The 24894-nt window shown below is 41.9% G+C and overlaps 1 protein-coding gene across 1 annotated transcript in view; it reads left to right on the top strand.

Annotated features, from left to right (window-relative positions):
* The first annotated feature begins 2667 nt into the window (after positions 1-2667).
* Positions 2668-24894, top strand: part of VWA2 (von Willebrand factor A domain containing 2) — a 55103-nt gene continuing 32876 nt past the window's right edge. The window contains exon 1 of the mRNA XM_063435039.1: positions 2668-2880. Coding sequence (XP_063291109.1) covers positions 2846-2880 — 35 coding nt within the window. The 5' untranslated portion in view covers positions 2668-2845. The remainder of the gene's footprint in view (positions 2881-24894) is intronic.

Raw genomic sequence — 24894 nt, 5'->3', positions numbered from 1 at the left:
CTCTGTCTAGTACTGTAACTTATTTGTTTTCGATCATTTTATGTAAAATTCATAAATTATAAGAACATATTCCCTTTTCTAGCATCAGCTAAACACTTACAGCCAACGAGCATTGACTGAAATTGTCCAGAACGTGGCACCCAGGAAAGCTGGTAAACTGGTCATTTTATTTATTCGAACCTAACAACTATATTTACTCGAATCTGATTCGCACTTTTTTTTTACAAAAATGTTAATGTGTATTAGATTTGATGGCGTACATTCGGGGCAAAATTCACATTTTTATCGCTGCAACAGAGATGCTAGACTTTCTGAGTACAGTAAAGCTGTTCTTCTCATCTTTGTCGTGATGTGAATTTCACCCCGGTCACGGTAGTAGTAGCAGGTTGTAAGAATCTAACAACTGAGTGACAAAAGCATCCAAAAGTAACCGCATCATAGGTGAGATTAATTCTGCTTGGGGTCGTTTTCCTAGGAAGGGATCATCGCACGAGATGGTCTGAAACCACAATTACATTTACCTACTTACCATGCCAGGTTTACTTCATCAGCAAAATGGCTTCCAAGTGCGCATTAGATTTGAGTAAATACGGTATTTCTATGTGCAATTATTTCCTATATTCCGGTGTATATTTCCCCCCCTGTATTCCGGTGTATATTTCCCCCCCCTGTATTCCTGTGTACATTTTTTTCCCCCTGTATTCCGGTGTACATTTTTTTCCCCCTGTATTCCGGTGTACATTTTTTTTCCCCTGTATTCCGGTGTGTATTTTTTTCCCCCTGTATTCCGGTGTACATTTTTTTCCCCCTGTATTCCGGTGTACATTTTTTTCCCCTGTATTCCGGTGTGTATTTTTTTCCCCTGTATTCCGGTGTACATTTTTTTCCCCCTGTATTCCGGTGTGTATTTTTTTCCCCTGTATTCCGGTGTACATTTTTTTCCCCCCTGTATTCCGGTGTACATTTTTTTTTCCCTTGTATTCCGGTGTGTATTTTTTTTCCCCTGTATTCCGGTGTACATTTTTTCCCCCTGTATTCCGGTGTACATTTTTTTTCCCCTGTATTCCGGTGTGTATTTTTTTCCCCTGTATTCCGGTGTACATTTTTTTCCCCCTGTATTCCGGTGTGTATTTTTTTCCCCCTGTATTCCGGTGTGTATTTTTTTTCCCCTGTATTCCGGTGTGTATTTTTTTCCCCTGTATTCCGGTGTACATTTTTTCCCCCTGTATTCCGGTGTGTATTTTTCCCCCCTGTATTCCGGTGTGTATTTTTCCCCCCTGTATTCCGGTGTGTATTTTTTTCCCCCTGTATTCCGGTGTGTATTTTTTTTCCCCTGTATTCCGGTGTGTATTTTTTTCCCCTGTATTCCGGTGTGTATTTTTTCCCCCTGTATTCCGGTGTACATTTTTTCCCCCTGTATTCCGGTGTGTATTTTTCCCCCCTGTATTCCGGTGTGTATTTTTCCCCCCTGTATTCCGGTGTGTATTTTTTTCCCCCTGTATTCCGGTGTGTATTTTTTTCCCCTGTATTCCGGTGTGTATTTTTTTCCCCTGTATTCCGGTGTACATTTTTTTTCCCCTGTATTCCGGTGTGTATTTTTTTCCCCCTGTATTCCGGTGTACATTTTTTTCCCCCTGTATTCCGGTGTGTATTTTTTTTCCCCCTGTATTCCGGTGTGTATTTTTTTCCCCCTGTATTCCGGTGTACATTTTTTTCCCCTGTATTCCGGTGTGTATTTTTTTTCCCCTGTATTCCGGTGTGTATTTTTTTCCCCCTGTATTCCGGTGTACATTTTTTTCCCCTGTATTCCGGTGTGTATTTTTTTTCCCCCTGTATTCCGGTGTACATTTTTTTCCCCTGTATTCCGGTGTGTATTTTTTTCCCCTGTATTCCGGTGTGTATTTTTTTCCCCCTGTATTCCGGTGTGTATTTTTTTCCCCCTGTATTCCGGTGTGTATTTTTTTTCCCCTGTATTCCGGTGTGTATTTTTTTTCCCCCTGTATTCCGGTGTACATTTTTTCCCCCTGTATTCCGGTGTGTATTTTTTTCCCCCTGTATTCCGGTGTGTATTTTTTTCCCCCTGTATTCCGGTGTGTATTTTTTTCCCCCTGTATTCCGGTGTGTATTTTTTTCCCCCTGTATTCCGGTGTGTATTTTTTTCCCCCTGTATTCCGGTGTGTATTTTTTTCCCCCTGTATTCCGGTGTGTATTTTTTTCCCCCTGTATTCCGGTGTGTATTTTTTTCCCCCTGTATTCCGGTGTGTATTTTTTTCCCCCTGTATTCCGGTGTACATGTCTTTTGCTCTTTTCTTGTGTATATTTTTTTGCTGTATTTTTGTGTATATTTTTTGCCTTGGGTGCTTGGCATAGAAAAGCATGCCATATCTGACGTATCACATACTGATTTTATTCTTTATATTTATTTATAATTCTTTCCCCGGCGTTATATCCGTCCCAGTCTGGCTATTTATTGAATAACCTGACGGTATTCCCAATGACACATTGTAGCCAATTCTCATGTTGATCAATGTCTGCCCACTGTACTTTAAGTGATGTACTTTTAAATCTGACTCACCTGAGTGTCCACTTGGTGGCAGATTGGGGGAGGGGTGGTGCTCTGGAAGACCATTTCTTTACTTATGTAGTCCAGATCCTGCAGGCTCCCAATTCCATTTCTAGATCTGTCTCCCTATGCTGCCTACCTGCACCTGGTTACCTGCAGTGTGAGCTGTAAGCTGATCTCCCCTGAGTGTCTCCTCCCCCAGTCTCCTCACTCAGCAGTAAATTCCAGCACTGGATCAGAGGGAGCATTTACCCAGAGCTGCAAGGTCTGTCCTGCTGTTTGATGTGTGCCTATTGTCCCAGCCTGCTGAATGCACGGTAAGTACCTCTCACACTGGGTCACTGGCTGTAGAATGCTCCCCAGGGTCCCCTTAAGCTCCCAAACCTGTATCCTGCATGTATCAGCCAGAACTGGGGTGATTCCAGAAAATTGCTAAATAGGGGACCACAGAACTCCCCCTGTTATATTAATATGGACACTGTGAGTCTGTAATTAAAGTGGAAATTGTATTTTAATGTAGTTTATTTACATTGAAATTAAATCTTATTTTATATTAAAATAAACTGCAAAATAGATGATTCCCCCAGTCTAAAAGGAATAGCTCTCGGAGTTCACATCAATAAATAAATTCTGATTATAATAAAAGTTTGCCAATAAAATTAAGACAAGTGGGTAATTGTAAAAATTTGATATGTTTGTAAGCAACTAAATTAGTAACTTCATCTAAATGATGAGTTTACTCTGTTTATACACTATATAAGTCCATAGGTAGATAGAAGCAGGGCTCGCTCTGTTTATACACTATATAAATCCATAGATAGAAGCAGGACTCGCTCTGTTTATACACTATATAAATCCATAGATAGATAGAAGCAGGGCTCGCTCTGTTTATACACTATATAAATCCATAGATAGATAGAAGCAGGGCTCGCTCTGTTTATACACTATATAAATCCATAGATAGATAGAAGCAGGACTCGCTCTGTTTATACACTATATAAATCCATAGATAGATAGAAGCAGGGCTCGCTCTGTTTATACACTATATAAATCCATAGATAGCTAGAAGCAGGGCTCGCTCTGTTTATACACTATATAAATCCATAGATAGATAGTAGCAGGGCTCGCTCTGTTTATACACTATATAAATCCATAGATAGATAGAAGCAGGGCTCGCTCTGTTTATACACTATATAAATCCGTAGATAGATAGAAGCAGGGCTCGCTCTGTTTATACACTATATAAATCCATAGATAGATAGAAGCAGGGCTCGCTCTGTTTATACACTATATAAATCCATAGATAGATAGAAGCAGGGCTCGCTCTGTTTATACACTATATAAATCCATAAATAGAAGCAGGACTCGCTCTGTTTATACACTATATAAATCCATAGATAGACGCAGGGCTCGCTCTGTTTATACACTATATAAATCCATAGATAGATAGAAGCAGGGCTCGCTCTGTTTATACACTATATAAATCCATAGATAGATAGAAGCAGGGCTCGCTCTGTTTATACACTATATAAATCCATAGATAGATAGAAGCAGGGCTCGCTCTGTTTATACACTATATAAATCCATAGATAGATAGAAGCAGGACTCGCTCTGTTTATACACTATATAAATCCATAGATAGATAGAAGCAGGGCTCGCTCTGTTTATACACTATATAAATCCATAGATAGCTAGAAGCAGGGCTCGCTCTGTTTATACACTATATAAATCCATAGATAGATAGTAGCAGGGCTCGCTCTGTTTATACACTATATAAATCCATAGATAGATAGAAGCAGGGCTCGCTCTGTTTATACACTATATAAATCCATAGATAGATAGAAGCAGGGCTCGCTCTGTTTATACACTATATAAATCCATAGATAGATAGAAGCAGGGCTCGCTCTGTTTATACACTATATAAATCCATAAATAGAAGCAGGACTCGCTCTGTTTATACACTATATAAATCCATAGATAGACGCAGGGCTCGCTCTGTTTATACACTATATAAATCCATAGATAGATAGAAGCAGGGCTCGCTCTGTTTATACACTATATAAATCCATAGATAGATAGAAGCAGGGCTCGCTCTGTTTATACACTATATAAATCCATAGATAGATAGAAGCAGGGCTCGCTCTGTTTATACACTATATAAATCCATAAATAGAAGCAGGACTCGCTCTGTTTATACACTATATAAATCCATAGATAGATAGAAGCAGGGCTCGCTCTGTTTATACACTATATAAATCCATAGATAGATAGAAGCAGGGCTCGCTCTGTTTATACACTATATAAATCCATAGATAGATAGAAGCAGGGCTCGCTCTGTTTATACACTATATAAATCCATAGATAGATAGAAGCAGGGCTCGCTCTGTTTATACACTATATAAATCCATAGATAGAAGCAGGACTCGCTCTGTTTATACACTATATAAATCCATAGATAGACGCAGGACTCGCTCTGTTTATACACTATATAAATCCATAGATAGATAGAAGCAGGGCTCGCTCTGTTTATACACTATATAAATCCATAGATAGATAGAAGCAGGGCTCGCTCTGTTTATACACTATATAAATCCATAGATGGATAGAAGCAGGGCTCGCTCTGTTTATACACTATATAAATCCATAGATAGATAGAAGCAGGGCTCGCTGTGTTTATACACTATATAAATCCATAGATAGATAGAAGCAGGGCTCACTCTGTTTATACACTATATCAATCCATAGATAGAAGCAGGACTCGCTCTGTTTATACACTATATAAATCCATAGATAGATAGATAGAAGCAGGGCTCGATCTGTTTATACACTATATCAATCCATAGATAGAAGCAGGGCTCGCTCTGTTTATACACTATATAAATCCATAGATAGATAGAATCAGAGCTCGCTCTGTTTATACACTATATAAATCCATAGGTAGATAGAAGCAGGGCTCGCTCTGTTTATACACTATATAAATCCATAGATAGATAGAAGCAGGACTCGCTCTGTTTATACACTATATAAATCCATAGATAGATGGATAGAAGCAGGGCTCGCTCTGTTTATACACTATATAAATCCATAGATAGATAGAAGCAGGGCTCGTTCTGTTTATACACTATATAAATCCATAGATGGATAGAAGCAGGGCTCGCTCTGTTTATACACTATATAAATCCATAGATAGATAGAAGCAGGGCTCGCTCTGTTTATACACTATATAAATCCATAGATAGATAGAAGCAGGGCTCGATCTGTTTATACACTATATAAATCCATAGATAGATAGAAGCAGGGCTCGCTCTGTTTATACACTATATAAATCCATAGATCGCTAGAAGCAGGGCTCGCTCTGTTTATACACTATATAAATCCATAGATAGATAGAAGCAGGGCTCGCTCTGTTTATACACTATATAAATCCATAGATAGATGGATAGAAGCAGGGCTCGCTCTGTTTATACACTATATAAATCATAGATAGATAGAAGCAGGGCTCGTTTTGTTTATACACTATATAAATCCATAGATAGATAGAAGCAGGGCTCGATCTGTTTATACACTATATAAATCCATAGATAGATAGAAGCAGGACTCGCTCTGTTTATACACTATATAAATCCATAGATAGCTAGAAGCAGGACTCGCTCTGTTTATACACTATATAAATCCATAGATAGATAGAAGCAGGGCTCGCTCTGTTTATACACTATATAAATCCATAGATAGATAGAAGCAGGGCTCGATCTGTTTATACACTATATAAATCCATAGATAGAAGCAGGGCTCGCTCTGTTTATACACTATATAAATCCATAGATAGATAGAAGCAGGGCTCGCTCTGTTTATACACTATATAAATCCATAGATAGATAGAAGCAGGGCTCGCTCTGTTTATACACTATATAAATCCATAGATAGATAGAAGCAGGGCTCGCTCTGTTTATACACTATATAAATCCATAAATAGAAGCAGGACTCGCTCTGTTTATACACTATATAAATCCATAGATAGACGCAGGGCTCGCTCTGTTTATACACTATATAAATCCATAGATAGATAGAAGCAGGGCTCGCTCTGTTTATACACTATATAAATCCATAGATAGATAGAAGCAGGGCTCGCTCTGTTTATACACTATATAAATCCATAGATAGATAGAAGCAGGGCTCGCTCTGTTTATACACTATATAAATCCATAGATAGATAGAAGCAGGACTCGCTCTGTTTATACACTATATAAATCCATAGATAGATAGAAGCAGGGCTCGCTCTGTTTATACACTATATAAATCCATAGATAGCTAGAAGCAGGGCTCGCTCTGTTTATACACTATATAAATCCATAGATAGATAGTAGCAGGGCTCGCTCTGTTTATACACTATATAAATCCATAGATAGATAGAAGCAGGGCTCGCTCTGTTTATACACTATATAAATCCATAGATAGATAGAAGCAGGGCTCGCTCTGTTTATACACTATATAAATCCATAGATAGATAGAAGCAGGGCTCGCTCTGTTTATACACTATATAAATCCATAAATAGAAGCAGGACTCGCTCTGTTTATACACTATATAAATCCATAGATAGACGCAGGGCTCGCTCTGTTTATACACTATATAAATCCATAGATAGATAGAAGCAGGGCTCGCTCTGTTTATACACTATATAAATCCATAGATAGATAGAAGCAGGGCTCGCTCTGTTTATACACTATATAAATCCATAGATAGATAGAAGCAGGGCTCGCTCTGTTTATACACTATATAAATCCATAGATAGATAGAAGCAGGACTCGCTCTGTTTATACACTATATAAATCCATAGATAGATAGAAGCAGGGCTCGCTCTGTTTATACACTATATAAATCCATAGATAGCTAGAAGCAGGGCTCGCTCTGTTTATACACTATATAAATCCATAGATAGATAGTAGCAGGGCTCGCTCTGTTTATACACTATATAAATCCATAGATAGATAGAAGCAGGGCTCGCTCTGTTTATACACTATATAAATCCATAGATAGATAGAAGCAGGGCTCGCTCTGTTTATACACTATATAAATCCATAGATAGATAGAAGCAGGGCTCGCTCTGTTTATACACTATATAAATCCATAGATAGATAGAAGCAGGGCTCGCTCTGTTTATACACTATATAAATCCATAGATAGATAGAAGCAGGGCTCGCTCTGTTTATACACTATATAAATCCATAAATAGAAGCAGGACTCGCTCTGTTTATACACTATATAAATCCATAGATAGATAGAAGCAGGGCTCGCTCTGTTTATACACTATATAAATCCATAGATAGATAGAAGCAGGGCTCGCTCTGTTTATACACTATATAAATCCATAGATAGATAGAAGCAGGGCTCGCTCTGTTTATACACTATATAAATCCATAGATAGATAGAAGCAGGGCTCGCTCTGTTTATACACTATATAAATCCATAGATAGAAGCAGGACTCGCTCTGTTTATACACTATATAAATCCATAGATAGACGCAGGACTCGCTCTGTTTATACACTATATAAATCCATAGATAGATAGAAGCAGGGCTCGCTCTGTTTATACACTATATAAATCCATAGATAGATAGAAGCAGGGCTCGCTCTGTTTATACACTATATAAATCCATAGATGGATAGAAGCAGGGCTCGCTCTGTTTATACACTATATAAATCCATAGATAGATAGAAGCAGGGCTCGCTGTGTTTATACACTATATAAATCCATAGATAGATAGAAGCAGGGCTCACTCTGTTTATACACTATATCAATCCATAGATAGAAGCAGGACTCGCTCTGTTTATACACTATATAAATCCATAGATAGATAGATAGAAGCAGGGCTCGATCTGTTTATACACTATATCAATCCATAGATAGAAGCAGGGCTCGCTCTGTTTATACACTATATAAATCCATAGATAGATAGAATCAGAGCTCGCTCTGTTTATACACTATATAAATCCATAGGTAGATAGAAGCAGGGCTCGCTCTGTTTATACACTATATAAATCCATAGATAGATAGAAGCAGGACTCGCTCTGTTTATACACTATATAAATCCATAGATAGATGGATAGAAGCAGGGCTCGCTCTGTTTATACACTATATAAATCCATAGATAGATAGAAGCAGGGCTCGTTCTGTTTATACACTATATAAATCCATAGATAGATAGAAGCAGGGCTCGCTCTGTTTATACACTATATAAATCCATAGATAGATAGAAGCAGGGCTCGCTCTGTTTATACACTATATAAATCCATAGATAGATAGAAGCAGGGCTCGATCTGTTTATACACTATATAAATCCATAGATAGATAGAAGCAGGGCTCGCTCTGTTTATACACTATATAAATCCATAGATCGCTAGAAGCAGGGCTCGCTCTGTTTATACACTATATAAATCCATAGATAGATAGAAGCAGGGCTCGCTCTGTTTATACACTATATAAATCCATAGATAGATGGATAGAAGCAGGGCTCGCTCTGTTTATACACTATATAAATCATAGATAGATAGAAGCAGGGCTCGTTTTGTTTATACACTATATAAATCCATAGATAGATAGAAGCAGGGCTCGATCTGTTTATACACTATATAAATCCATAGATAGATAGAAGCAGGACTCGCTCTGTTTATACACTATATAAATCCATAGATAGCTAGAAGCAGGACTCGCTCTGTTTATACACTATATAAATCCATAGATAGATAGAAGCAGGGCTCGCTCTGTTTATACACTATATAAATCCATAGATAGATAGAAGCAGGGCTCGATCTGTTTATACACTATATAAATCCATAGATAGAAGCAGGGCTCGCTCTGTTTATACACTATATAAATCCATAGATAGATAGAAGCAGGGCTCGCTCTGTTTATACACTATATAAATCCATAGATAGATAGAAGCAGGGCTCGCTCTGTTTATACACTATATAAATCCATAGATAGATAGAAGCAGGGCTCGCTCTGTTTATACACTATATAAATCCATAGATAGAAGCAGGACTCGCTCTGTATATACACTATATAAATCCATAGATAGATAGAAGCAGGGCTCGCTCTGTTTATACACTATATAAATCCATAGATAGAAGCAGGGCTCGCTCTGTATATACACTATATAAATCCATAGATAGATAGAAGCAGGGCTCGCTCTGTTTATACACTATATAAATCCATAGATAGATAGAAGCAGGGCTCGCTCTGTTTATACACTATATAAATCCATAGATAGATAGAAGCAGGGCTCGCTCTGTTTATACACTATATAAATCCATAGATAGATAGAAGCAGGGCTCGCTCTGTTTATACACTATATAAATCCATAGATGGTTAGAAGTGGAGCTCACTGTATTCTCATTACTACATAAACCTGTTTCTGCCGGTCAGCTGCTGCCTAGAAGTAGTGGGAGTTTGACCGCAGGGTGTAATTTTGTTTTGTATCACACAGCCGTGTTACAGTGCGATCACCCACCCCATGTGTCCCTTGTTAAGGTTAATCTGTATTTAGAGGTTCTAAGAATACATTTCTCCGTCTCATTAGAGATTCTACTTGTTAGCTGAATACCGCGAGGGGAATTGTTAGTGTAGGACTCGTCTAAGAGGTTTGTCTTGACGTGGCAGGTGAGCTTACACTTTAATGGCCATTGGAGTGAAACTAAAACACCTCCAGTTATGTAAACGTTGATAGGGATTTGGAATTGTGCCCAAGTAACTGTTTTTCCTTGAGGTAAACCTTTTGGTTGCCAGATCTGTTTTTTTTTTTATATTCTTTATTTTTGAAGTGCAGTGGTGACAGACATAGTATAACAGTGACATAGAGGTAAAATGCATTATGAATGGTTACAAGCTTCAAGTATAAGCACAATATGTCAGGAGTAACTGCACACATTTTTGGTTAAGAATGCATAACATGAGATATAAAACAAGCTTGGTGGATATAACATGCCTAGCTGTCTGACAGTTTAGTTAGTCAATATATGTTATCTATTTTGTTTTGTCGTGGCCAGTTTGGAGCAATGACTAGGTAAGCCGTAAGCCCAGGGCCGGTGCTAGGATTTTTAGTTACACAGGCGAAGATGCATTTTGGCGCCCCCAACCCTCATTTAAAAAAAAAAAAATGCATCTTCACCTGTGTGTCTTTCCTCCCAAGCCACAGGCACACAGGCATCATTTTTCAGTCACACAAAGTCATAGTCATACAGGTACACTGTCATACAAAGACAGCAATAATCATACAGAGACATACAGGCACATACAGTCAGAGACATACAAGCAGAGACATACATGCATACAGAGACATGCAGGCATATAAAGACATACATGCATACAGAGACATGCAGGCATATAAAGACATACATGCATACAGAGACATGCAGGCATATAAAGACATACATGCATACAGAGGCATACCGTCATACAGACACATACATACAGACAGGCATACAGAAACATACATACAAAGACATTCAGGCACATACATACAGGCATACAGAAACATACATACAAAGACATTCAGGCACATACATACAGACATAAAGAAACATACATACAGGCATGCAGACACATACATACATACATACAGGCATACAAAGACATACACACATACAGATACATGCATGCATACAGACATAACGTCATACAGACACATTCATATAGACAGGCATACAGACACATACATACATACAGAGGCATACCGTCATACAGACACATACATACATACAGAGGCATACCATCATACAGACACATACATACATACAGAAACATGCATACAAAGACATACAGGCATACAGAGACACACAGACCACACATACGTACACACAGAGACATAAAGGCATACAGTTACATACATGCATACAGAGACATATATACAGACATTCAGAGACAAACATACATCCAGTTACATACATGCATACAGAGACATACAGAAACATACGTACAAGACATACAGGCATACGGACACATACATACATACAGAGGCATACCGTCATACAGATACATACATACAGACAGGCATACAGAAAAATACATACACACACACACACACACACACACACACACAAACTCACAGACACATACTCGAACACACACACACTGACAGACACACATGCTCACATGTGCGCACACACACTGACATACTCACACACACCGACAGACACTCACACACAAACTCATAGACACACTTACACACACACACTGACAGACACACACAATGACATACACACTCACACACAAACTCATAGACACACTTACACACACACACTGACAGACACACACAATGACATACACACTCACACACAAACTCATAGACACACTTACACACACACACACTGACAGACACACACACACTGACATACACACTCACACACAAACTCATAGACACACTTACACACACACTGACAGACACTCACACACACAGTAATTAATAAAGTAATTAAATAAATTACATTTAAATTTCCCACCCAGCCTCCCTACCTGGAGTGCTGGCGTGGGTCTCTCATTGGTGGTCCAGTGAGGCTGCTGGGAGGCGTGCGGCTGAAGTTGATTAGGAGGCGGCGAGGGAGACTGATCTCTCTGACCGGCTCCCTCGCAGGCTGTTTTCTGATGCCGCGGGAGCCGGAATATGACGTCATATTCCGGCTCCCGCGGCATCAGCAAAAGGCGCGCGAGGGAGCCGGTCAGAGAGATCAGAGAGCTCCCTCGCCGCCTCCTAATCAACTTCAGCCGCACGCCTCCCAGCAGCTCCGGGGATCCAGGAGGTGACCAGGCAGGAGGGAGCACTTCCCTCCTGCCGGTCACTGGAATTTTGCGCCCCCAGAGCCGGTGCGCCCTAAGGCGGCCGCCTGTGCCGCCTTATGGTTGCGCCGGCCCTGCGTAAGCCCTGCGGCATATTAGTGTAAAAACATGCGATTTGTCGGGGAGTTAGGTTGCCCAGGACTAAGCTTAGTTAAGTTACACAAGCAGGCGAGCAATAAGCTTTAAGGGCTATTGAGTGTAGAAGTGCGACATTTTAGGTATGGACCGTCTAGTTTCTCTACACTTTTAAGACGATCCCGGCGTATTAGTGGTGTCCTTACTGTATGTACCCAATCTAAACCAAATCATGCATAATTTTATATTATTGATGCAGGTTCGCAGTTTACATCTAGGTTGACTGGTTGGTACGGTAAAGTTACGGAGCATAGGATAGACATGTTAGTAGCCGTAAAACGTATTTGTCAAGTGTATGTGTATGGTTAAACAGTGATTTATGGCAGCTTGTCGCTGAGAGTAGTGTCTATACAAACAGTTAGGCTAGTGTTCTAGTATAGCATCTTGTAGTCAGGTTTATGGCTCTTATTTACTGTTGCTAAACAAAATCATAACAGAAGTTTAAACATATCTAACTAAGACAACGATTGGAACCACTGAGGTCAGCTCAGCTGTGCCCCCCCCCCCCCCCCCCCACCCTTTGTTACTCGTTTTGTGAGATTATATTGCTGATAGCATGAAGTAAACTATAAAATAAAAATAAAAGAAAGATATGCATATCTCTCAAACTGGTCGCTTGGGCAGCGTTATGTCTGGTAAAATATGTCAGACAGCATGTGGTCTAGCCTGTCGTGTCTGGGGGTTCATTTCTTCGATCATCCGATCCCTTTAGGTGGTGGGGTTTCCTCGCATTGTGACTAAACATATAAACACATCGTAGGGCTGTGTGTATGAAACCTCCATACAAACTTTAGACCTCTCCTGGCTATATCACTAAGGTATGTGGCGTTCAGTCACTTTTGATTGGTATAAGACTGTCGCTTCATATGGGTTTAAAATTACCTTTGGTATCTGGTCAGGGCTATATTAGGGCCAAAACTAAACAATACAGAACAAATCAAAACAAAACCAGATGGCTCAAAACTGGTTGAAGACATGGGCAAGAAGACAGGCCTGTTCAGATAACCGTTCAGAATGTCTATCAGTGCCAGATCTGTTTTTCATTCATGCATTGTCTTTTGTGGTTATATGTGTGTGGGAGTAGGTACATATTACGGTCCAACAGGGGTGCCCAAAAGTTAGATCCCAGATGTTCTAAAACTACAACTTCCATGATGCTTTGTCATTCTACAGGCATTCCAAAGGCACACAAAGCACCATGGGGTTTGTAGTTCTACATCTGGGGATCTACCTTTTCGGCACCCCTGCTGTCCAACAATCGTATCTCAGAATTTTAAACGAAAGCAGCAGAGCTGGGAAATGATTTGAGCTTGCTGTATATCTACGTGTTCTGTTTCCCTACAGTTAATACGGTGTTAACATTGATATATTTAGAAAGTAAAGATGAGCTGTAATAATAGCCCAGTCCCATCGCAATGGTTATTGTGTTTTATGTTCTGCTTGCAGCAGTGTTAGGTTTTTTTTTTTTCTGCCTTTAAAGAAGGTCATTCTAGACTTCTTCCACCTTTTCATTAATTGTCACCTGTGCACGACCCATGCTGTCAATCATCGGTCCTTGTACTTTGCTCTGACATGATGTTGTACTTTTAAGTCACGGCTCATGCCTGCGAGCACCCAAAGGTCACTAGATCCCATCAAGTTTTTGTGTGTTGTGATACCGCAAGCGACATGGAGGTTAACCCTTTCTCGGAGCTCTATGCGGCCATGAAACGCCTTGTATGTACTAATTTGGAATGTCCGGCTGTTAGAATGAAGGAAACAGATTGTGGGGAATTGATCGTACAATGTGGGGATACTGTGGCAAAAGGAAACTATAGCTGCTTGTCACTGCGACATGAATACTGTGTGTGTGTGTGTGTGTGTGGAGGGACATCATGCAAGTTAACTTTTTGAGAGCTCATCCCTATAATCCTCTAAAAACCAGGCATAAGTGCAGTTTAATCTTAGTTTCTGTGCTCTGGCACTTGGGGGTAAATACTTTGTAGCCCTCCAAGATTACTTCTTGTGTTCACAGTTTTCCCCTAGTTTGAGTACATTAACAGAATCAGAATGTTTTTATTTTTTTTTCATATAACTTTTATTTAAGGCGTGGCAGCTAATTGTGTGTGGGGTATATCTCGTGGTTTACCTCATACACTTACACTGTGTACATAATCACAGCCAGCCTTTGTGCCAATTCAGACAAAAAATGCTGATTTGGAGGAATTCTCCATCTTGGTGGAGTCACAGCTTGACCATGTGAACCTCATTTTTCAATTCAGTTTTTTTAAATAAACCCTAAATCGCTGAATTTGCCTATAATGTTTCTCCTCCAGCCCTGCTTCCTGGGAGCAATGCTTCCCCTTTAAGTGATTACATAACAGGGTTCCTCTGGAATCTCTGCAGGAATGTTAATCCCTCTGCAGTGTTTGGGTGAGACGCATGGCAGTCTCTTGTTATGGTGGCAAACTGCCATGGGACGCACAGGAACTTGTCTCCTACCTGTCGAGCACTCAGAGATTGCGTGACGCCAGACACACACTCTGCTTTGGAGAATACTACTGATACCGGAGAAACTGACGGAAGCCAAGCACAGAGAGATGGACACAGGTTTCTTCAGGAAGGAAGAGATTCTTTATTGGATCACCGATCGGGACTCAGAGGGACTAGCGTCACCAAAATACAGCAAAGTCTGAGTACTGAATACATAGAGTACATTCCTTATATAGCACTGTAGCTCCTCCCACAATTAACTACACCCACACATACCCTTAACCTATTTAATGAATAGAGTCTAAACTCATCCATCCGGTCTAACCACGTGGCTCATCTGATACAAAGGAGAGGGACGCGTAATTCCAGTTCTTACATTCCTGCACCTGGTCAGTACAGTGATGACAGTATCTTAGCTACGTGTTATTAACTAACTGATACTACAAACACATATACATACATATGCCTTGTGGCAATCTTAGCCTGCTAAACTTGTATTTTACTGGAATTACATCACATTCCCCCCTTTGATGCCTCTGATATTTCACAATTACTTGAGGCATCACTTAACCTTGGTTTGCATATACCTCAGGTTACCATGAACCAGACCAGACTTATCTTATGATGTGAATCTTCAACATTCATCTTCTTGCATTGGTTCTCCCTGATCTAGAGCCTTATACTTATATATCGCCATTATCTGTGCAGCAGCCTTCCTCTCTGCTATACTTCCTATCAGGCTTTGCACAGACCTAACTACTAAGGGTATAAGACACGGTAGGAGTAGACACAACAGTAAAATCAGTAGGACTCCACCTACCACTGCCTTAAGCCCTCCAAACCACTCATACCAGCTACCAAACCAACTACTTGGATTATACCCTTTCCATACCTGAGTAGGCACATGCGCTAGTTTAACCATATGGCTAGTAAGCTCAGCTATTGCTTGCCCTTCGTCATCTATTTGAAGACAGCAATTACTTAGGTTAAACTTCCCACATACACCTCCCTCTACTGCCAAAAGGTAATCCAAGGCTAATCTATTTTGGTAGACTGCTGTCCTCATCCTGGTGTTATGCTTCGCTAGAAGATTGAGCGCTTGTGATGTTTCATTAGTGATAATCTCAACCACCGCCTGTAACCTTATAATACGGTTGAGCATATAAATAGGGGTTCTATAACCAAAGGTACCATCCTCAGCCCACGTGGCTGGCCCATAGTAATCTATGATACGCTGGGGAGGCCATTCATTATCTTCCCAGGTGCCTATCTCTATGGGTCCCCTTTTCTTCCTATGATTCACATCATACACTTTAACACCTAAAGTCTCACCTGTTTCAATCGGTAACAAGAAGAAGGATGGTTTGAGCATACCCAACACACATGCCCCTTCCCAGTCCTGTGGCAGCTCCGAATAGGCTTTCTTACCACAGATCCAGTACAAATTTGCTGGGGCTCTCCAGGTAGATGTGATGGATAGATCAAACCACACGTCCTTTAAATTGGCATATCTAGCAAACGGGTTAGATGGTTCTGAGACATTTGAAGCCGACCACCAAGTTGTATTCTTTGTATCATCATCATAAGCTTTTTGCCCTAGACAAGTTAATTCTCCTACAGAAGTATTATACATTATTCCTTTCCTTGCTATGCAAACATAACCTATGATGGAGGTCTTTAATCTCCACTCAGATTTACCTCTAACACTCATCTGATAATCGGCTTGTGAAGATATTAATTGTTGAACTGCCTCAGAACCGGACATTACCTCCTTTGCTTCCTAAGGCCATTGGTCTCCCATGTTAGTACCTCCACACACATAGCAGTTGGTAACATTAAGACTACCGGCAATACTTTCAGCTAAATCGATGAACAGGTTTTTAGCATTATGGGGGATCTTATTATCTATACTCATCTCTTCGTAAAAGGAATGGTATACTTGATGAGTCTGGGAGGATACCGTATCAGTCTCTATCCCTATAAATAATATTGTCCCAGGGTCTAAACCCGTCCCGTATATTTGAAACCCAAATAAATTACCATATTTATCTAAGAACTTGTCGGGGTTATTTATAAGAATATGGACTGGATTGCATTCCATAGACTTACAGTATGGATTGGTAGGCAACTTAGTAACAATCATGTCTTTGTCTACTGTCTGTCCCCAAGTCGCCCACCCCACACAAGACCAATATGGACAAAAGTTATAGTCTTTATTTGGGCATCTAGGACTCACATATTTATTTTTGCTACTGGGACAAATATATTTATCGTTAGACCCATACGTCCTCTCCCATCTAAGATCCCCACATACATTCCACGGCTTTCTACCACTCGATATCGCTTTACACGCATCAAAATAGCAGAACACCCGAAGAATGTACGGATTCTAACACCGTTTTATTAATTAGGGTCCCCTGAGGATCTCCATTCCTGAGAGTCAACCAAATTGTACGAGGCTGATACTCCGGACTGAAGCACTTAGGTTCTCCTACTCCTAAATGGCACACACTATAATCTATATTTAAGTATCTACATCTCGATACATCTCCTTTACATTCGTATTGTGAATGCCAAATTAGGGTTTGGGAAATATGGTTACCTGTTCTCGTAGTCTTAATGCATACCTCACAGCTAGGAGTGTCGGTACCTCTACCTTCCTGAATATAAAAACACATATAAATAAACACTATCAAAAGCACATCTTTCGCCGTCATCCTCAGTCTTCGTCCGTGCGATGGCGCCTCAGCTTCCAGGATGTGAGGGGCTGCAGGGAATGGAGTTCTGCTCATCTTCACAGGTGTCCCTTCGAGACTTTCCTGGCTTATACACTATGTGATGGTAAGCGGACAGGCTTTATTATGGCCTTCTCACTCACACCTGTAACAATAAAATTTGTAATCCACAATAATTCCTCGTTACTCCGACTGAGTAGTGCGTTTTAACCGGATCTTGCAGGGATTCTCTGGATCTGCTGTAACTTGCCAAGAATCGACTGCTGCTGGTTTAACCCTGGAGTGATGTATCCACGGAGTCACTTCTGCTACTTTTATCGCTGTAGGGGTAGACAAAAGAACAACATAAGGACCTCTCCACTTGGGCCCTAACGGTACATTATTCCACTCTTTAATCCACACTTGATCTCCTGGATGATAACTATGAACAGGGGGATAAATATTCACAGGTAATCTATCTTGTACCCATTTCTGTACCTCCTCCATAGTCTTACCCAACTCTACAACCTGCTGCCGGGTAATTCCTTCTCCCAACTGACTCAAGTCCCCCCTTAAGTTACCAAGTACGGGAGGTGGTCGCCCATACATGATTTCAAAAGGAGAGAGGCCCATCCTTCTGGTAGGGGTACTGCGGATTCGCAATAAGGCTATAGGTAAGAGAACGTTCCACTTAAGTTGGGTTTCCTGACACATTTTAGCCAACTGGTTCTTTATAGTTCTATTCATTCTCTCTACCTTACCAGAACTCTGGGGTCTATATGCAGTATGAAGCCTCCACTTTATACCAAGCATATGAGTCAGTTGTTGTAGGCACTGGTGAACAAAAGCTGGACCATTGTCCGATCCTATAGAACAGGGTAGTCCATATCGGGGTATTATTTCTCGTAGCAGGAATCTCACAACTTCTCCTGCTTTCTCTGTACGAGTAGGACATGCTTCTACCCAGCCTGAATAGGTGCACACAATTACCAGCAGGTAACGATGTCCACCCGATTTAGGCATCACTGTAAAGTCTATTTGTAGATCGGACATGGGGAGTCCCCCCATAAACTGAACTCCTGGTGGCTTTACTGGTCCTTGTCTTGCATTATTCTTAGCACACGTTACACATCTGCGTACAATGGCCTGAGTCAAGTTGGACAATCTTGGTATGTAGAAATGTTTTCTAAGAGATTCTTCAGTACTGTCTCTCCCAGAATGTGTCCCGTTGTGATAATTTTGGACAATTTCTACCGCTAGCGATGCTGGTATAACTATTCTTCCATCTTCTAGCTGATACCACTTGTTCTCCAGATACTTTCCCGGTTCAGTCTTTAACCACTCCTCTTCTTGAGCTGTATAAACTGGAGTCCATTGGGACAGTGGAGTTGGTATAAGAGCAGCTATATGCCCTACATACTCCTGTCTTCCTGATTCAGCAGCACGCTTAGCTGCACTATCTGCCATCCGATTTCCCTTGGTTACATCACCATCTCCTCTCAGATGCGCTCGACAATGTATGATACCGACTTCTTTCGGCTCCCACACTGCTTCCAATAGTTGTAGGATTTCAGCTGCGTACTTGATTTCTTTGCCTTCTGAATTCAGTAGTCCTCTTTCTTTATACAAAGCTCCGTGGGCATGAGTGGTTAAAAACGCATACTTAGAGTCCGTATAGATATTTACTCTTAAACCTTCAGCCAATTGTAACGCTCGTGTTAGTGCTATTAATTCTGCCTTTTGTGCTGATGTTCCTTTCGCCAATGGCCGAGCTTCTATCACCTTGTCTATGGTTGTTACTGCATATCCTGCATAGCGGATCCCTTCTTTCACATAACTACTGCCGTCTGTATAATATTGAACATCGGGGTTCTGGATGGAAAAATCACGAAGATCTGGTCTACTTGAGAATACTTCATCCATTACTTCCAAACAATCATGTTGACTTTCAGTAGGTTGTGGCAAAAGGGTAGCTGGATTTAAGGTGTTTACAGTCTCTAAATGCACTCTTGGGTTTTCACACAACATTGCTTGATACTTGGTCATACGGCTGTTACTAAACCAATGATTTCCTTTGTAATCCAACAACGTCTGTACTGCATGTGGGACTCGTACATAAAGTTCTTGACCCAGAGTGAGTTTATCGGCTTCAGCTACTAGCAGGGCGGCTGCAGCTACGGCTCTTAGACAAGGTGGAAGTCCGCTGGCCACTGCATCCAATTGTTTAGACATGTAGGCAACAGGTCTTTGCCATGATCCCAAGTACTGTGTCAATACTCCCACAGCCATTCTTCTTTGCTCGTGTACATACAGGTAGAATGGTCGTGTGTGATCAGGTAGACCTAATGCTGGGGCACTCATCAAAGCCTTCTTCACATCTTCAAATGCCGTTTGCTGTTCTTGGGTCCATAGGAAGGGGTCGTGCTCTGTACCTTTGATAGCTGCGTACAGAGGTTTTGCCAGTATCGCATAGCTGGGAATCCATATCCTACAGAAGCCTGCTGCCCCCAAGAATTCTCGCACTTGTCTTCTATTCTTGGGTATTGGTATTTGGCAGACAGCCTCTTTTCTCTCTGGCCCCATAATTCTTTGACCTTCAGAGATATGGAACCCCAGATACTTGACAGTTGGCAAACACAACTGAGCCTTCTTTCTAGACACCTTGTATCCTGCCTTCCAGAGAATGTGTAGTAGATCGTGCGTTGCTTGCTGACAGATTTCTTTTGTAACTGCTGCTATCAACAAGTCATCTACATATTGTAACAATACACACTCTCCTGGGATGGACTCGAAATCCAATAGATCTTGACTTAGGGCTGAACCAAATAGGGTAGGTGAATTTTTAAACCCTTGGGGCAGTCTTGTCCAAGTCATTTGGCGTTTTGAGCCCGTTACAGCGTTCTCCCATTGGAAAGCAAAAATACATTGACTTTCTGCGGCAATTCGGAGGCAAAAGAAGGCATCTTTGAGGTCTAAAACTGTGAAGTAAGTAGCCCCGCCCGGAATTAAAGCAAGCAGGTTATATGGATTGGGTACAACTGGATGTATACTAACAACCGCATCATTGACTGCTTTTAAGTCCTGCACAGGTCGATACTCATCTGTGCCGGGCTTTTGAACAGGCAGCAATGGGGTGTTCCAGGGGGAAGTACAGAATTTTAGGATACCATACCGTATGAACTTATCCAGATAGGATTGGATGTTCTTCTTAGCCTTCTGCGGAATGTGATATTGTCTTAGGCTCACTGGATAAACCCCATGTTTCAGTTCAATTTTTATTGGTGGAATATTGCGGGCCAGTCCTGGTGGGTTGTTCTCTGCCCAAACTCCTGGTATGTTAAACAATGTCTCATCACTCCTAGGGTTTTGGCTAGTCAACACTGTATAAAGTCGCCACTCTTCTTCCTTTGGTACGGATAAAGTCATAATACCTGAAGGTCCATTAAACTTTAAAGATGTTGTTCCATCTGGTAGGAACGTAATCTGCGCTTGTAATTTGGATAGCATATCACGTCCCAGCAATTGGACTGGACATTCAGGCATATAAAGGAATTGGTGTTTTACTACGTGGCCTCCCAATGTACAGAGTCGACTTTTAAGAACCGGTCTTTCAGCACTTCTTCCAGTTGCTCCTATCACAGTAATAGTCCTTCCAGATGGAGGAGCAACTAGATTAGTCACCACTGAATGTTCAGCACCAGTGTCGATCATGAACGCACTCCTTTTCCCCCCTATTGATACATCGACCATAGGCTCCGCTCGACCAAGGGGGATGGAGCCCGGTCGGTATCAATAGTCCTCCATGACCGTGTCAGCCAATCCTACAAAGTCCCTACCTTCTCTATCGCGAGACCTTTGCGCTGCTGGAATATACCTGTCTTCCCTAACACTTCCTCTGTTCCCATTACTCCCTCTATAACCATTACTCCCTCCGGGACCTCCTCTACCTCTCGCTCTGCCTCTAAAGTTTCCGTAGCCTGCCCTGGGTTGGTCTCTCTCGTACTGCTCTCTTTGCGGACATTCGTTCCTCCAATGCCCTTCTTCCTTGCAATACGCACACTGATCCCTACTCAAAGGCTCCCTACTCCATCTATTATTGCCTCTATCTGGGCCCCGTTTATCTACGCCTGCGATCGCTACCGCTAGCATATCAGCCTTTTTACGCATCTTGCGCTCCTCCTCTTTCTTGCTTTCTGTTTCCCTATTCATATACACCTTATTAGCTACCTCCATTAGTTGGGTGATTGACATACCTGCAAACCCTTCTAACTTTTGTAGCTTGCGCTTAATATCTCCGTAAGCTTGGCTGACAAAGGCGGAGTTCACCATTCGGGAATTGTCTGCGTCTTCCGGATTAAAGGGGGTGTACAAGCGGTACGCCTCCAATAATCGGTCATAAAAGACACTGGGCGCTTCATCGCTTTTCTGGATCACCTCAACTGTCTTCGACATGTTAATGGCTTTCTTTCCTCCGGCTTTCATGCCAGCAATTATAGCGTCTCTATAGGCTCTGAGTTGAACCATATCAGCACCATTTACGTTCCAATCGGGATCAGTGTTGGGATAATGTGTTGCGGCCCATGCTGCTGGATTAGCTTGGTTCAAAGCACGGGCTCTATCCTCTAATGCTTTAATGGCTGCTTGATTTATTCTTGTCCTTTCCTCATTGTTAAATAAAGTCATTAATAACTGCTGGCAATCAGCCCATGTCGGATTATGTGTCTGTACTATTGAGGTGAACAGATCAGTCATGGCTTGTGGTTTCTCAGTATACGAGGAATTATGGGTCTTCCAGTTTAAAAGGTCGGTAGTGGTGAAAGGGACATATACGAAGACAGGGTCAGCGTGTGCCATTTGACCTGCGGCATCGATATAAGCTGACCCGGGATTTAAGCGAAGAGGCATCTGATAGTGCTTTAATTGTTGGGCACCAGTCAACTGTCGGGTTTGGATGGGGCTACGTAGGGAAGCGTCAGTCATGGGTTCCGGTCGGGGAGAGATAGGGTATGGGGATGTGGGAGGTTGGTTTTGGGAAAAGGTAGTGAATAGAACACTTCGGGCCGAGCTAGATGAAGCTTGACCGGAAGTCTGAAGTGGCGCCAAATCAGGATATTCGTTTCTAATGGGGGTGGGTTCTGGTTCCGGAAGGGGAGATTTAGTACGAGGGGGGGTGGATCCTGTACTGGAGGAGGAAGCGGAAGTGGATGGGGGTAGTGAGGGAAGGGTTACAGGACTTCCTGTATTTGCGTCACTTCCTCTTACCGGAAAGTAAGGGGGCGGCAAAGGGATCTCGGACTCAGGGGGCGTGTCCAAAATGGGCCTAACACCAGCCCTAGTGGACGAACAAGTCCTAGCTACCATGAGGCGACACTGTTCCTCGTGGCATGTCCGGAGCCATTTTGGCGAGTCATTTACGGCCTGTCTCCAACAATCAATATAAGGAAACTGGCCGTAAAGTTCAGGCCTACCTGATACAGCCACGTGTAAGCGCTGTACCAGAGTTGGATCCAAACTGCCACGTGGCGGCCATGCCGCAACCAAAGTAGGCCACTCCCTAGTGCACAAAGTGACCAAACGTACAGGAGACATCTTTACCCCAAAATCACAAACTTTGAATCCCTTTTTAAAATTCTTAACCATACATCCTAAGGGATCCGGAATCGTTGACTGCGACGCACCCATATTTAACAGTGGAACGTCGTTGACAACGATTACTATACACGCGTACTATTCAACAGTCACACCCGTTTCCTCTGGCAACAGCACCACGTGGTACGGTTACCAAGTGAAACGTACACAATAACAATAAACACTCAGGGAATTCCCGTACACACACAGCTGCTACACCAGTCACTATATAATCAATATTATGCCCTTTGGCGTAACTACACAGTCACCCACGCTATAATTCTCTATATACGAATTACCCGTCTATAACACACCCCAGTAACATCGTCTTTTACAAATAGCGGTTACAGTACGGTTAGCATAGGTCAAAGCACAAGTTAAGGTCACAATACAATTATTAGTGGTTATGGTGTTAAAACATGCAATGGACGACAATGATTAGTACTTATTATATAATGTCAGTAAATATACAGGGTTATGGTACCGTGCACTATAATACAGCAACACACTATTAACACTCTCGCTAGACGGCTGAGCTCGCGCTATCTAACAAGATATACACTTTACTAAAACAATCGTTAACACATTTACAATTCCCAACTAAACTATTGGCCAGTACCTTGAATGGACTACCTAAAACTATATACACCCGTTTTGGTTAGCCACACTGCCCAATCACCACATATACATAGCGAGCTAGAGAACCGAATTTACACAGGCGCCTCTTAGTCGCACTATACAACGAGCTAGAGATCCGAATTTACACAGGCGCCTCTTAGTCGTACTATCAAAAGTCTAGTGGGTTCCAAATTTACACGCCTTCCCACTTAGCCCAGATAGGATGAGAACTAGCGAACCGAATTTACACAGGCGCCGCTTAGTCTCCCGGTCCCTCCGACCTAGCGAACGTAATATACACCCTAGAACGCTAGTCTAGACAAGACACCGGTGTCCGGCTAGGGCTATCTTACACCAGGACCCCGCCTGACTAACCAAATCAAACGGTCTGACTAAAGAGCGTTCGATCGAGCGGTGCGCCTTCGCTCCTTCCCTCCGACAGAGGGGGCAGATACAGATTCAAAAACCCCTTTGGGCCTACCGCACAATCGGTATACCCCTAGCGGGTCCTGCCGTCTAAAACAGCAGTTATCTTACCTCCTCGTTCCTGAACCTGAGTTCACACTCATCGACGGGGACACCCCAGCACTTCTCACGTAGAGGCCGATGATCTCCTGGACAACAGACCAGTGGCGCCGAGACGAAGGGAGGTCCACGCAGAAGTTCAGGGGTGCAGCCGTAGAGAACGTGGGCAAAGATAGACCGTCTCACGCCTCTGCCTCTCAGCTACCGTTGAACGATGAGCTTCCCGGCCAATGCACCAAATGATACCGGAGAAACTGACGGAAGCCAAGCACAGAGAGATGGACACAGGTTTCTTCAGGAAGGAAGAGATTCTTTATTGGATCACCGATCGGGACTCAGAGGGACTAGCGTCACCAAAATACAGCAAAGTCTGAGTACTGAATACATAGAGTACATTCCTTATATAGCAC

The sequence above is a fragment of the Pelobates fuscus genome, chromosome 10 (assembly GCF_036172605.1).
Source record: "Pelobates fuscus isolate aPelFus1 chromosome 10, aPelFus1.pri, whole genome shotgun sequence".
NCBI classification, from domain to species: domain Eukaryota; kingdom Metazoa; phylum Chordata; class Amphibia; order Anura; family Pelobatidae; genus Pelobates; species Pelobates fuscus.
This window is presented reverse-complemented; position numbering and strand designations above follow the sequence as displayed.